The sequence below is a fragment of the Nesoenas mayeri genome, assembly GCF_963082525.1.
Source record: "Nesoenas mayeri genome assembly, chromosome: 1".
Classification (NCBI taxonomy): Eukaryota; Metazoa; Chordata; class Aves; order Columbiformes; family Columbidae; genus Nesoenas; species Nesoenas mayeri.
This window is the reverse complement of record NC_137541.1, coordinates 182,498,514-182,513,025: the sequence shown is the minus strand read 5'-3', so window position 1 is coordinate 182,513,025 and position 14,512 is coordinate 182,498,514. Positions and strand designations below refer to the sequence as shown.

The window sequence follows — 14,512 nt, the reverse complement described above, 5'->3', positions numbered from 1 at the left end:
AAAGCGTTTGAGAGATTAACAAAATGCCACAAAAATCCAAAACTCTGCATCCAGCTTTGCCCGTCTATGGACACAGCAGAACCACTGTTTGACCTGCATCTCACATGTTTCCTCTCTGGGAACTCAACAGCAACATTTGTAAGAAGAACCTTGACATAACAGTTTAGTTAATGGCCCTGAAGTTTTGATACACATTTAAGTCCAAGGGTAATGCTTTAAAGGAAATTGTGGTTCATTTCTACATAAAATGTTTACTCGCATGTAAGAGCAACTTGTGCCTGTTCACTACATGAAAGTGCTCAGTAGTTCTGGGTTTGGGTGTCTTCTTAAACAAGGCACACAGTTACCTCTGGAGGGCTTTGGTTCTTTTCACACAGGCACCTACATGACACACCTTGAACTGTAAAGTGTAAAACTTGCATCTTTCAGATGATACAAAACAGCCAGTAACCATTACCAGGAGTTCTTTCCAACAGTGGAAGCATGGAAAGTTTCTCTGCACAACAGGCAGAGGAGCATGGACTTGTTTGAATCATTTATGCTGAAAAAAAATCAAGAATGATACATTGAGGGGAAAAATATTTTTAAAAAAGGCTATGCAAAACTGACAACTGTAGCAACCACACTTTCAAAGGAAGCTGGATTATTTCCAGCAGATTATGCAGACATCCATGGAATTAGAACACAGGAAAGCTCTAAAACCAGCAGATTTTGTATTGCAGCAGCTCTTTTGCTGAACTGAAAGCCTGCAAAGATGTCTTGTGACACTTCCCAGTTAATGAGAAGCTATAAACTATTGCAGTCAAATTGGATACACTTCTGAAAACAGTGAAAGCCCATCTCCTCAGTACTACGTGTCTTCCTTTACAGAAAGATTGTCCTTCACCTCTTATCAAACACTGTGCATCTGAGCATGAACAGCATTAAGCTGCATTACAGATCTTAAAAACACCTAACAAGTTGACAGAGGTATTCCACCATGTTTGGTTCAGTCTAGAAAACGTTGCACATCATCCACTGAACAACACAAGCGAGCCATTGTTACAGGAGCCAGTTTGCCATGAAGTCACATCCAGGTTGTTCTCATTCACAGTCTTGTAGTGACCTCTTCCTTTGGCCAGCATCTCAGACAATAAAGAGCAAATACTCAAGACAACTTACAAGTTGCTCTAAACTCAAACAGTATGTTAACAGAGTTCAGCACACAATTCAGCATGTCATAAGTCTAATTTCTTCAGCTGTTCATATGTCAGAAAGAACTGGAGCAACTGATTAAGGAAAACTGTTTCCTGTTCACGTGCAAAATTCTCACCTTGCAACTGAAGTACAGCTGTATCTGTGTGAAACTTTGTTCCACTGTTTGTTCCCTCCTGTGCCATGCTGCTGGTTGGCCATTTTTGTTGTGCAGTACTAGGCAGAACAATTAAACTTGCTTTAAGCTGGTTATACCAATTACATTCCCATTGCTATTCCTCAGAATCTTAAACACAAGACTGAGGAGACAGGAGAATACCGTGAAATCTCTTAGCACCTTTACTCACTTAGCTTTGACAGGCTTAAGTAGCATTTGCTCATGGTAAAAACCACTACCAACCCACTTCCCAGGGCTCTGATCAGCCGGCTCTTGAAACAAACCCAAAATCATGTGAGACTAAGATAAGCAAAGATTTCAGGGCTAACTGCCTATAGTTTCCCCAGTTCTGGAAATAGCTCCCAATCTTAACCCATCTGGTCAAATTTATTTAAAACAAGGCTACAAACTACAGAAATGGATAGGTATGAAGTTGGAGGAACTGAAAAATATTTTGCAAGATCACATTCTAATATTCACTCTGTGTGAATCAATAATTCAATCTGACCAGCAGTGATTGACTAAGAAAATGGTCAACTGCATAATTTTCCATTCATAAAACAGGAATATTTGTGCTGACGTGCCACTTTCCACACTGCGCATTCTGTGAAGCCGTCAATACTTGCCATTGTATGGCTACCTTAACAGATCTGCACACCTTTGAAAAGGATACAATGATATTCCAAGGACCAAGCCTTAACCAGTTTGGCCAAAACCCTTTATATAGAGCAAAAAAGCCTTCATTCTTCCATGTCTGTAGAAAAAAACAAACAAACAAAATTAAGTATCTGCGTTCTTGCTATGTAGTATATGTGGCAGGGGGCATTTATTACTGAAAAATCTAGACAGCATCTAATCTAACAGGATTCTGTACCAGATAAGGGGATGGCTTAGTGCTGTAACCTTGACTTAAACATGATTTATGATGGGACAAGGAAACATTTCACTAGACAACACCAAGATTAGTAATGACTGCAGCATTACCTGGCAGGTAAAGATGCAGTCATTCAGTACCCATCCCAGTTTCATCCAAATTGCATTCCTGGATTTTTTTTTCCCCCCAAAAAAAACCTTGCAGAGTGCTGCATGTAAACCTGCAGCTCACATTAAACACCACCTTGGAATTTTTCAGTTTGCTTTATGGACTTCAAAATTGCACTGGACAGTGTAACTTGGACTGTTACACAAACTGGACTGTTCAGTCAACAGTTTGGACAATGGTAGTTTCCTGTCCACTCTGTAAATGCCATCATGCTTGTACCTCATAACCCAATTTAAGGATTTAAGAAACCAGGTCAAAATAATCAAAATCAAAGACTGACATTGCCTCTGGCTGTACTAGGCTTTCTATCACACAGTAAGCAACAGAGAAAACCATCTGCCACCGAAGATGTTGTTCTTCAAGTACTGGCCTATGAAATGATCATTTCCTATCAATATCTAACATCATATAAAGTTAAGACAGACACAGATGCCAAGAGACTTCATCTCCTCATCCAAGCACCAAAAGGAACTAGGTGCCTGCAGTGCATACTAACTTCCTGCCCGCCTTTCTGTCAAAATAGCAGACACTTTTAACATCAGGTGCATTATTGGTAGTATAGTCCTCTTGAGCATTAGGTCAAAAAGCACACTGAAGTTACTTGAATTAATTTCTGGGGAAATTTAGAAAAATTGAGTTCTACACCAAAATTGTTGCTGGATGGCACCAGTTTCTACTAATGTTGACACATGAACTACTTACTTGTAACAAGCAATCCAAAGTACCCTTGTAGTTTGAGTGTCCCCCATGTTGTTGGCCTCTTTGATTCATCATGCGTGTTCTCACAACATCAATTGGGTTGGATGCAAGGGCTCCAACTAACCCACAAGTAAAACTTGAGCTGATAAAATAAAGGTTCAATGAAAACTGACCTACCACATTTCAAGATGCACAAGAATTTCCCCTTCCCAGAAAACATGCAGTAATGAGTACTCAATGCTTTTAGTTAAAATTACATCAGTTAATAGATGTTAAAAAATAGTTTTAATTTACTTTAAAGTGTCATTGTCAATATTTGATATACAGCCCTTACATACAGATATTTGTGCCTCTGAGAAGAGCAAATGTTTCTTTGGAGCTCTCCTCTCAGTTTGCAAAGCTGAATGATTCAGATAATACACAAACCAAAATTCCATACTCAAAAGAAAACTGAATCCAAATCCTAAATAAAATTAGCTCCCATGCTACATGCTACCATTTTGGATGCTATTGCATTAAAAAGTATAAACACATCAGAATTATATTTACATATAGACTGATGACAGGAAAAAGAAAAAAGATTCATCCCCCATAACAAGAACTAACCAATGATGAGCTATGCAAGCAGTTATATAAACTTACAGAAAGTGAGTATATACTGTGTCTCCCATAAACCCAGACATAATTATATGCTTCTTGGTAAGATCATACACTGGCAGCTCCACACCAACAACAATAGCAGCTCTCTGTGCTGTCAGTGATACTCCCTGGAAAAAGAACAGATATAGTTGAAGTTTAAAATTAACTTTTGTGCACCATTAGAAAATCCTCACTTTTATAATACAAACGAATACACCATAAATGCATTAAGAACATTGTTAATTCAAATGAAGCTACTAATCAATACAAGTTTTGGATGTATGTGCTCCAAAAATGCATATTCAAGTTAACAGATAAACCACTTTTCTACATTAAACAGCAATTCCAGTTCCTTTATGCTACTCCACCTCTGCTTAAGCTAAGAATCCTTACATCAGTCAGCTAAATCCTCAACAATGTGATACTGGCTCCCTTGCTGCTAGCTGAAAAACTGACTAAGTAAAGAAGAGGAACAGAAAAATGGAGAATGAATAAGCTTTGCAGAGAAAAGCACACTAACAGGAAAACATTATATTTTACAACTGTTTTAAAGCAACTGTCCGTTCTTGGTTGTCATCCAGTCACTAACTGGCATAAAAGACAACCAGCAAGACTGAGTACAAGAATTCCTGAGCTAGAGGAGATGTTCATTAGTACATTTACTTACAAATGTTCATTAGCATATGTTCTAAAAAGAACAGAGCATACAGACAGAGGTCTCTTGCCAAGGGTTGTTGAGTTAGTCCTAGAGCCAGTCATCCTAATTTAAGCCTCCATCTGTCTTCCCTTTTTCAAGATGTGGCTAATTCTTGAACAATACCAGCAGTAACCCTTTGTCAAAATGTCCCGAGACACCAGCAGTGAAGTAGTCATGACAAACTACATACATATTAGCTACTGAGTTCTCCATATTTTGGCTGAGAATGCTCTACAAGTACATTAAATTCAGTTAATCAAGAAAGTGTACTTCAAGTGTAGGATATAGTTCAAAAAACTTGCCTTCCATAATCCTTTAGTGCCTTCCTTTTGGTAGATCTGTATGAAGTTGCCCATCATCCCTCCTTGAATCACACTACCTTGGGCTTGCATTCTGATCTGAGGTTCATTTGAAGACAAAATTAGAAAATACATACTTTTCAAACATACAATAGATAAAACTTCAATATTGTTTTAATAACATTTTAGATTACAATATTTTAAATAGTAAAGTCAATTTCTCTTTGAATATAAATTAACAGCTGACATTATCATAACCATGATGCAAGTGCCTTAACTCTCCAAATGCAGCTGCTAATTTTGAACAAGTATGTGGTATAGTTTTTAACTGCATTAAGTCACTTCTATTTCTGTACTTGTACACTACTCCATTTAGATTAGACTGACAGATGGGTTCTGCAGGATGTCCTTTGAGTTCTCACAGGAACATGTTAAAATGAAAGGTTAAAAAGATTGGTTCTCGCTAGGTGAAACCTTAATGTCTTCATGGAATTCTGAGACTATCCTTGGGAACCTGCCCTGATAACTACCAAATCTAAGTCTGCTGACAAGCAAGTTGGTACATGAACATAATTTTGGAAAACAACTAACTGAAGTCACACTTGAAATAGAAGCTATTTGAAATGTCTCTACACAACCACACTAGCCCTACAAAGGATTAAGTTTTTAGTAGTTCCAGAAGAACAGAAAAAGTATTTTTTTTTTCATTAGAGGTAGCCATGTAAGTCACATGCTACAGTTTTGTAAGTTAAATAACATCAACTCTTAAGTAACTGGAAGAGAGATCATTGGCTATAATTAAGGTAATAGATTCTTAAAGACATGATGGCTTCACCAGTTCACTTTAAATGACTGGTCCTGGAACATTATTTTCATGGAACACTGAATTACAAAGCCTTTCTACAGGATTTAAGAATCAGTACAAGTAGCACTTGCTCAGCTCCTGCCTTTCAATTGATCTTTGTCTATTCTGAGCTCTAGAAACATCCTAGTATAACGCTAGATGAAATACAGTGTGCCTTCCACACAAACACTGTAGCAAAAATATTTCTTAAATTATTCTCTCCTTACCCCCAGAAAAAGTTACATTGATCCAATTACCTCCCCAGCCATCAGTTTCCCACTCCATATGTCCAAATAATTGTTATGGACCAGAAGGTGGTTTCAATAATTCAGGATGTTACTGATTATTATTTTTTTTAAGTTTAAGAGATGAGAATAGATGAGAATAGGATTACAAAACAAGAAATTACCATATTCATCAGGAGATTCTGCATTTCGTCAAAGAGAGGACAAACACTAAGGACAAACTCTACATAACACATAATTACCTTTAAGACATCTGTAGGATTGGCAATAGATGATGAAATTACTCCAGACAGAATGCCACAGAGAACATTTATCATCAGGGTTTCATCTATTCCATAAACAAAAAGAGTTTAGCTGCAGATTTACAAATCTTAAGATGCATCAGGGCAGGGTGATGCCACCCCTCCTTTAACCAGAGAGAATGCCAGTTACAGAAGGCTTAAACTGCTCTGACAAGTGCTCCTTGCTGACTCACTTCATTGCAATTGGTACAAGGAATGTCTTAGTAGACTTGTTCAAACCCCTACAGTAAGATACCAAATGGAAACAACAAGCTTCAAGCAAAATAGTCATCAATTAAATTGGAAAAAAAACCCCACTCACCTTCTGGATGCTCAACAAACATTCTTTTTAAGCTCTGGTAAGTGCCTATTTTTATAGTTCCATATGAAGCTTGGCGTAGCATTGCAGGTGCAATCCTGTAAAAACATGCAGTGATGATATTCATGCTCAAAATTGCAAAAGACTGATTAGCAAATACTTTTAAGAGCAGGAAAGACTGAACACAAGACATCTACCAGAGAAAGGCTTGTTCATTCAAATCAACAAGTTAAAATTGCTATAGAAAAGTTATTGGGTTGTTTGTTTGGATTTGTTGAGGCTTTTTGTTGTTGTTGTTGTTGTTCGTGATGTTGTGGGGTTTTTTGTTTGTTTGTTGGTTGGGTTTTTTTGTTGTTGTTGTTTGTGTTTGTTTGTGGGTTTTTTTTTGTGGGGGGAGGTGTTGTTTGTCTCTCCTTCCCCCACTCCCCAAATAAAGCCTGAAAGAACATGAATGAACTGTTGAAGGGCTACTATCAGAGCATGCCTCAACTTGTGATCTATAAAATAGCTGGCAAGCTTGTCTGAAATTCAATCTGCAGATTACATCTTTTCCCCACCATCTTGCATGCTTTGAAGAAAAGCATGTCCATTTATATACAGAGGTTAATGAAATTTTTCTTCTGAGAGATGCAACAACCATAGCAGCATTGCATAGAATAACTTCATGCTTTGCTTTTTTTTTTTCAAGTAGGTTTGTTTGGTTTTTTTAAAAATGAAGTACTATTGCGGAGAGCAAAGACTGAAGCAATCTAAGCTTAAGCTTTCAAATTCCAGATGAATTGAGGCTGAACTAAATAAGTCTGAAACCCAAGAACTTGCACACTACAGCCTTACACTTTCATAAACCATTACTATACTGTTCATAAACCATTACTATAAGTCAGTTAATTTTACCCAGAGTATAAGGCTTTCAATCCTTCTTCTCTGCATATTCTGACTAGTGCATGCATCATTCCACGGTAACGAATCTCTTTATATTTGGCATCATTAACTTGACCTTGAACCTGCAGACGTGTTTTGGTAAGATCAATGGGGAAAGTACCTTAAAGAAAAAAAATCAGAGAGAAAATTAATCAAGTAGTTACTAACCAAAGACAACAAAGCACATGATGTAAGACAAAGCAGTCTTTATTATATATTAAAATGTGCAAAAATACTCCCAGCGAGAAAAAGTCTCTTTTACCAAGACTTTATTTTAAACAAGCAGTTCATTTTATGTCACCTTGTTGCTTTTAAAAGCTTGTCAGAGGCCCTACGTACTTCCTATGTCTATGTACTGCATTCACTGTGTTTTCAGGCAACATGGTATTGCCTGGTTGTAAACAGCCACACTTTGCTGTCAATACCAAGTAGAGTTTGCATGCTTATTCTACCAACATCTTGGAAGATCATTTCACCAAAGGCAAATAAATTAATTCCGCACAAAAAGCTAAAGAGATTCTAGCCTAGAATCCAAAAAAGCAATAGCAGCAGCACCTATTTCTGTTATTGCCTTCCTGTGGCCTACTGCTATGTCAAGTGCATATTCTCCATACTCCCTTTATGAAAGGATTTAGAAAAACATAATCCTCCAGAGATTATCTTCAGAAAAAGGATCCCCCAGCATTCAATACTCACCTAAACACTAAAAGGAGTTGGAATTAACTATATCTGTTCTAACAAAGTTTACCAGACAAGCAAGGCTTTTATGAACTGCTTGTCTTCCTCATGAAGCTTTTGGCATTATTTGCCACAGTCAAGTCAACTAAGAGAGGTTTCAAACTCAAGTTTGAACAAGATTCATAAGAGAAGGTAGAAAAGGAAAATAAAATAGTAGTTTAACTATAATTTTATATTACAGCTCTTTAATTAGACTTCACAAGCAAGCCTACCATATGTCAGACTTCATTCTGCTACTATGAAAAGCTGTATTTTGTTTATTTTCACGTACATGCATTTCAGATAGGACTTTAAAAGGATGTTAATGTTGCAGGTTTGTCCTTAGAGTTGACACTAAAATATAAGATGCACTGCCTCACTACAGCAGTTATTTTGTTGCACACTAACCAAATTCAAGTATTCAAATCTAACCAGCCACTCACATTCAAGAAAAGGGAATGTAAACTGCAACATGGGTGCTCAGAAAAGCTAACAGAAAAATTTTCCACATTAATAGCTTAACTTGTGCTGGTTTGGCTGAGCCAAGCTAATTCTCCATGAAGTTAGTTAACTTTCTTGTTGATAGTTAGCATAGTCCTTTGTTTTGTATGTAGTTTGAGAACATCAAGATAGCACCTTGGGACAGAATTAATGTTTTCCTCCAGTAACCCTCCAGTGCCTGGGACTTAGCATGAAAGAATGCACTGATGTTGATAATTATTGGTAAGAAAGCCAAGGTCATCCCTTAGTTTCTCATGTTTTGCAAGTGAGCAGGTATATGTGGGGAGGAGCAGATCTAGGACCACTGACTTAAGTTGAACAACAGAACTATTCTATACCATGAACATCATGTTCCATATTTAAGTGAGAAGTTGCTGGGAATGGCTTTTTTTTTTTCCCCCTTCAAATGGCTTCCATCCCTGAGGGAGTCCTGGGGCCTGGTTTCAGCATCTTCCCTGTGCCCTGCTCTTGCTCTCCACACCTTTACTGACCTTGCTGTGCTCACAGCATCCACCTTCTGGTGTTTATTGCTGGGAGCATGTGTTCTAGTGGCTAAGTATTTGCTTTGTATAATTTTCCTTCTATTATTTTATTAAATCTGTTTCAACCTGTGAGTCTTTCCTTCTCTTTCCTCTGCTTCTCTTAAGAGAAGGTAAGGTGAGCAAACAACTGTTTGGCTATTTAGACACTTAGCACTAGGCTGGCAGCTACTTTAGCAAAACAAAAGCTGTATATACTTACAACTGCTGTCCAGGAACAGATCAAACACCAAATAATAGAATGCAAAGGTAAAGTTTGTACAAAAACAAGACTCACAGGGAACACAACTTTACAGACAGAAGTGTTCTGACATTTTAACAGTGTGCTGAGCAACTCTTCAGTTAGCATTTAAGAAAAAAAAAACACACCTGTGCTGTAGACCTACCAAGTATTACTGTGTCACTGATAACATGTAACCAAGCTTGTTTTAAAAGGAACTATCTGAGTAAAGGAAATAATGTAAACAGTTGACAGAGAAGCTTACCACATTCTGCAGTGATGGATGCTAAGCCTCCATAGATAAAGGGCTTCCAGTTTAGTGCTGACATTATTGCTTCTTTCTGTGAAATAAGATAATGATTTAATGCTTCTGTAAACATCCATTATGTAAGTATATAGGATAACATTTCATAAAACTTTGTGCCTTTTCCATTTAAGATGGACCTTCCAAATACGCTAAGGGTAAAAACATTTCATGCCTTTGATAATGAGAAGTCAGTAATACTTCACACAAAGGCATTGGGGTTCAAATAAATGTCTCTGCTGTATATTCGGGCCACCACTATCCTCACCATAAAAGGTTAAAGTAGTTTGTCTCCCAGGCATGATCTTTAGGAACACTGCAATGAATAACTTTCAATGATTCTTACCAAGCTGAATTAGCTTGATTACAGTCTGCAATCAAATAGAACTTTAAGACAATCATTACTAAACTTCTGTCCCATTTCTCCTGCTATCAACATTAACATGAGCTGGTACACTTGAAAAGAAAACAGGGATGCATACAACATTTTGCTTCCATTAAGGCCTATTTCCACCACCAGTGGCCACAACATTCCTGTGAAGGTTTTATGAAACTACTGTAATCAGGTGCATAAGGTATACTTAGAGGTCAGTTAAGTGAACTTGACAAAGTGACTGCAAATCATAATTGGCATATGCCTGCCTATTTTAGACAAGTTGTAAGAACTGCAAAACCAGACTAGTCCAGCTGATACAAGATTGCCCTTCTCAAAACCAAGTAGCTGTCTCCACAGTTTTTTTCCCCTTCCTCATAATATAAATACTTTCCCCATAATATAATATCATATTATTATTATGTACTTTCATACTATAATACATTTCCCACTTTCTATAGTATCTTCCTAAACATTGGATTCTACAGTTATCTTTTGCCAATTAACTTTGCAGAATAATTGTACTTGAAAATATTTCCTTTCACACTTCCATCCCCCATTACCTTGTTTATTCACCTGTACTGCCCCACTGGAAAAATATCGCAAATACACCATTTACTTAGCACCACCTTTTGTAAAGATGAGCCTTCTTTGGTCACTTCCTCTAGAAGTGCCAATAATCCTGTGTCCAAATGAAGTTAACAGAAGTCGCAGGCACTGAGCTTGCCTGAATAGTTACCACAGCCCTAGTTTTCATTTTATCATCTTTACTTCATGAAAAGTTACCTAGGTTATCTGACACTCAATACAATAAAAAGCATATAATTTCAAATACTCAACAACCAAGTGCACAGAAATCCATGTTACTCTTTAGGCCACTGCATAGAACATCACTGATGTAAGGAAAACAAACAAACAAACACAAACAACACCAAAAAGAACAAACCAACCACACACTACACACACAAAGAAAAGGCAAGCAAGGCCACCCAGTACATTGCAAAAAACTGTGCCCAGGAGCCACAGGCAGACTATGGCAGCTTTTCAATATAAAAGCAGCAGAGCCACATGGTTATGGCGCTGTGCCAGAGGAAGGTCACTTCCATCTCCAAGTTCCTCATATTCCTGTCCTGCCATGATTAATAGTCTATCTTTCAATTAATAGAGAGAAAGCCAAGCTCAGTTTCCCCACTATCAGCCACACACATGATCTTCATTTTGAGAAACTTGTCAAAATTGAAAATACAGTTAACTTTCTCCCCCTCAACACATTAAAACAAATTTTCATCTATCAGAAATACTATAACACCAATAAAACTAAAATATATCTGTACTTTTGTTTGGTTTGTATTTCACTCTGCTGAGGCAATGAAGGCTACTCAGTTTTTCTATGTAATTCTGGGGCACTGACACAGTGTAGAAGCATGCAAGCTCAGCCAAATGAAGTTTTCACTTTGTACACAGATTTAGTAATATTAGCTGAAGTTTTGATACATGTATAGAACACCCTAAAGCAGAAATTTTATAGCACACTGTTCCTTTGTCATAGCCTAAGGTGAAGGCCTTACATAGCACTATCAACGTTTGTACCTCTGAAAAGCTAACTAGTCTCCTTTCCTGCTATTTAGGCCAAACTAACCATCTGAGTCTTTCCACATGTTTCTACATTGCATCTCTTCCTTCTAGCTTTCCACACTTACAGTACAAAATTAAAGTAGAATGCCAGAGCTTATCTTAAAAAAACAAAACATGAAAGAGAAACACAAACAAAACCACACCAGCAAGCAACTTTGCCCTTTCTCTTCAGCTGTCTCATTTTCTGAATTCTTGTTTTGCTTTTTACTCCAGAATTCCTCCCTACACTTACTATTTTTATTAGTAAGCATCTCCTTAGAAGTATTCAACAGTCAAACTACTTAAAAACAGTTTATTCCTCATTGTAGAATAAACTGAGGTCTGTAGTTTTACTAGAAAGAAATAATTCTCAAATACACATTTTGTTCCCTGAACATCAGTAAGATGACAGAGATGATACTATTCCTCCTAAAGGACACTGAATTACATTAATACAGCAATTCATCCACACTCTTTCAGCAAAAATACTTAGAAACAGGTTTGATTGCTTTTAATTGGCAGTGTGATTAAACCAAAACCAAAAGCCCAGGTTCTATAAAAGAATGCATCACTTAAATATTTAGACATTTCCCTGTTAGAGAACAGACTTGAGCAGTCACATATCAAATTATTTAAGAGTTAACAATATTGTTAGAATACTAAGTGCACAGTATACTCTAGCTACAGCAGTCTTAACTAGTTAAAATGGATTTGACTCTTAAATGTTACAGAACGCTTGTGTTAACTGAGTTATTAGTCCTAAAAACTTATTACCCGTGATAGAAGCATGCATAAGATAGCTATCTAAGTAGTAATTTCTAACTGCGTGGATTACACTGAAGACAAACAGCTCAGACTTGGTATTAAAGCAGGAAAACACCCGCCCCCACGCCGGCCGGGTGTATGATGACATCTCCCGCAATCTGAGAACCCAACACCCGCCACCTCCACACTCACCTCCAAGTCCCCTTCAGTTCCCGCGTCCTCCCGTGCCGACCGCGGGCAGCCCGCCTCCGCCCCGCCGCTTATAAAGCCCTGCCCCGCTCCCCTCCCTCGGGGTGGCTGTTGGGCCCCGCCTCGCTTCGCCCGTTGGCCGGGCGGGCAGGGGCGGGCTCGTCCGAGGAGGCGGGGGTGCGGGTTGAAAGGGCCTCGGGGAGTCGTGGCGGTGAGGGGAGGTTTGATTTGAGGGGTCGCCGAGCTGGTCTGTAATAAACAAGGAAAAAAATTAACCGCCGTGTTCTTCCAGTCAGAAGCCTCCCTTCCCCACTGGCCTTGGGAGGTTTGGGCGGTATTTTCCATTAGCAGTCCTGCCCCAGGAGACTGGAACCGGTATGTCAGGTATTTCAGTGCTCCTCGGTTAATGAACAGGTCACTCACCCCTCGGGGTTTCTCCTCATCATTAACTATACACACATTGATTTGCTCCCTCGGTTTACAGTTGCACACAGCCTGTGCTGCCAGAGACACAACAGCAGTATTTGGGTTAAGCTTCCTTAAATCGGCACAGGAACCTTCGATATCTGCTCTGTGGGGGAACAGAAAGTGGCAGGGTGGGTTTAAAAAGCTATGTTGCACTTTAAAATACCTCGCTGAATATTTTTTACTAAATAGTTCCACAAGTGATTTATTTTTATTATTATTATTATTACACGGTTTTGCACAATTCTGTGTTTATTTGCATTAGCAATGCTGAAATGATACACTCAGTATGTAAGCTTTACATTGCTTTGTAAATGTGTAACCCAAGCCCCTCCAGAAGGATCACAAGGTGCTGCACAGGACATCAGCTGTGGCCACCACAAGGCTGCCTGCCCAGAGGAGAAACACTGGGACTATCTATGTTCCTCTGTATCCATGTATCCACTGTACAGGTGGCACTGACCAGCCCTCAAAGACCAGACAAGAATGACAACTAGTCCATTCTCTTGGTTCAGTGCCCAGGACACCCTGTAAAATCGCTGAAATTAGCCCAAAGGCAGCCTGTTCTGACAACTCAGCACTTTTTCTGTCTGAAGAGCCGCCAGACGTGCCTTTAGGACCTGCCCTCATGTGCTTGTAGGATCTGCCCCTGTGGTACAGCCCTGCTGCCGCTGTCACTCCAGTGCCTTGCAAATGGACAGCATGCCTTACCCCTGAAAGGTCAAAATGTCCCGCGGCACTGCCTCCTTCACTAATCTCAGGGCAAGGCTGGCAGCTGAGAAACTTCATTTAAACTTACCAGGTAGTGGGGGAAGGGGGTAATGCCCATTCAGTTCCCATTAAGAAGCTGGCTATGGCCTTACATGAATCTGTCAATAAAACACAACGAATTCAAAATTTGGGTCCCAGTGTGCTATAAATGCTTCATACAGTGAAAACAGTTCTCTACAACCATCCAAGTCCACTGCAGACCTCCCACAAATTTTACGGCTCGGGCGGCCCACAGAGTTCATGTTCAGTCACAGTGTTGCAAAGTTGTCTTTGGGTCTCTTGGAAGGTAGGTACAAACTCACACCTTAGAATTAGCACTCATGTTCAGATTCCCTCCTGAAACTCCTAGTAACTGTCTAATACTTTCCAGGTTTTCCACCTAGAGTGAGAAGGAGGATCTTATTTGAGGTGAACTTTGAATGGCTCATTCCTTTCTTTTTGCACAGAGATCATTTGGACCTATTCAAATGCTGAGTGATTTTGCAGGACACCCACTTCTGTTTTCTGACTTTCCAAATTTATCTCCTTTCAAGGGGGACTTTAGTTCCAGTTTAACCTTGAGTTATTCCTGGAGTTTGGCCAGCTCCTCCTCCAGGCAGCCCGTTTTTATTATCTGATGCAAACCAGTTCCTGCTCACACATTACAGCTTGCACCTGACCTAATTTCTTAAGTGCCTGTTAGTACTTAACAGTGGACTTCTGAATAAAGAGGAATTT

General features: G+C 38.9%; 1 protein-coding gene across 1 annotated transcript; it reads right to left on the bottom strand.

Moving 5' to 3' along the window:
• Positions 1 to 1,106: 1,106 nt before the first annotated feature.
• On the bottom strand, positions 1,107 to 12,591 carry SLC25A30 (solute carrier family 25 member 30). Its single transcript, XM_080359098.1, has 10 exons — positions 12,563 to 12,591; positions 9,580 to 9,655; positions 7,311 to 7,458; positions 6,420 to 6,514; positions 6,059 to 6,144; positions 4,727 to 4,826; positions 3,735 to 3,855; positions 3,096 to 3,234; positions 2,025 to 2,105; positions 1,107 to 1,259 (listed from the first exon to the last, which is right to left on the bottom strand). The coding sequence occupies exons 2-10, from the start codon at positions 9,641 to 9,643 to the stop codon at positions 1,218 to 1,220; spliced, it is 876 nt and encodes a 291-aa protein (XP_080215224.1). The 5' UTR covers positions 9,644 to 9,655; positions 12,563 to 12,591; the 3' UTR covers positions 1,107 to 1,217.
• Positions 12,592 to 14,512: the final 1,921 nt, after the last annotated feature.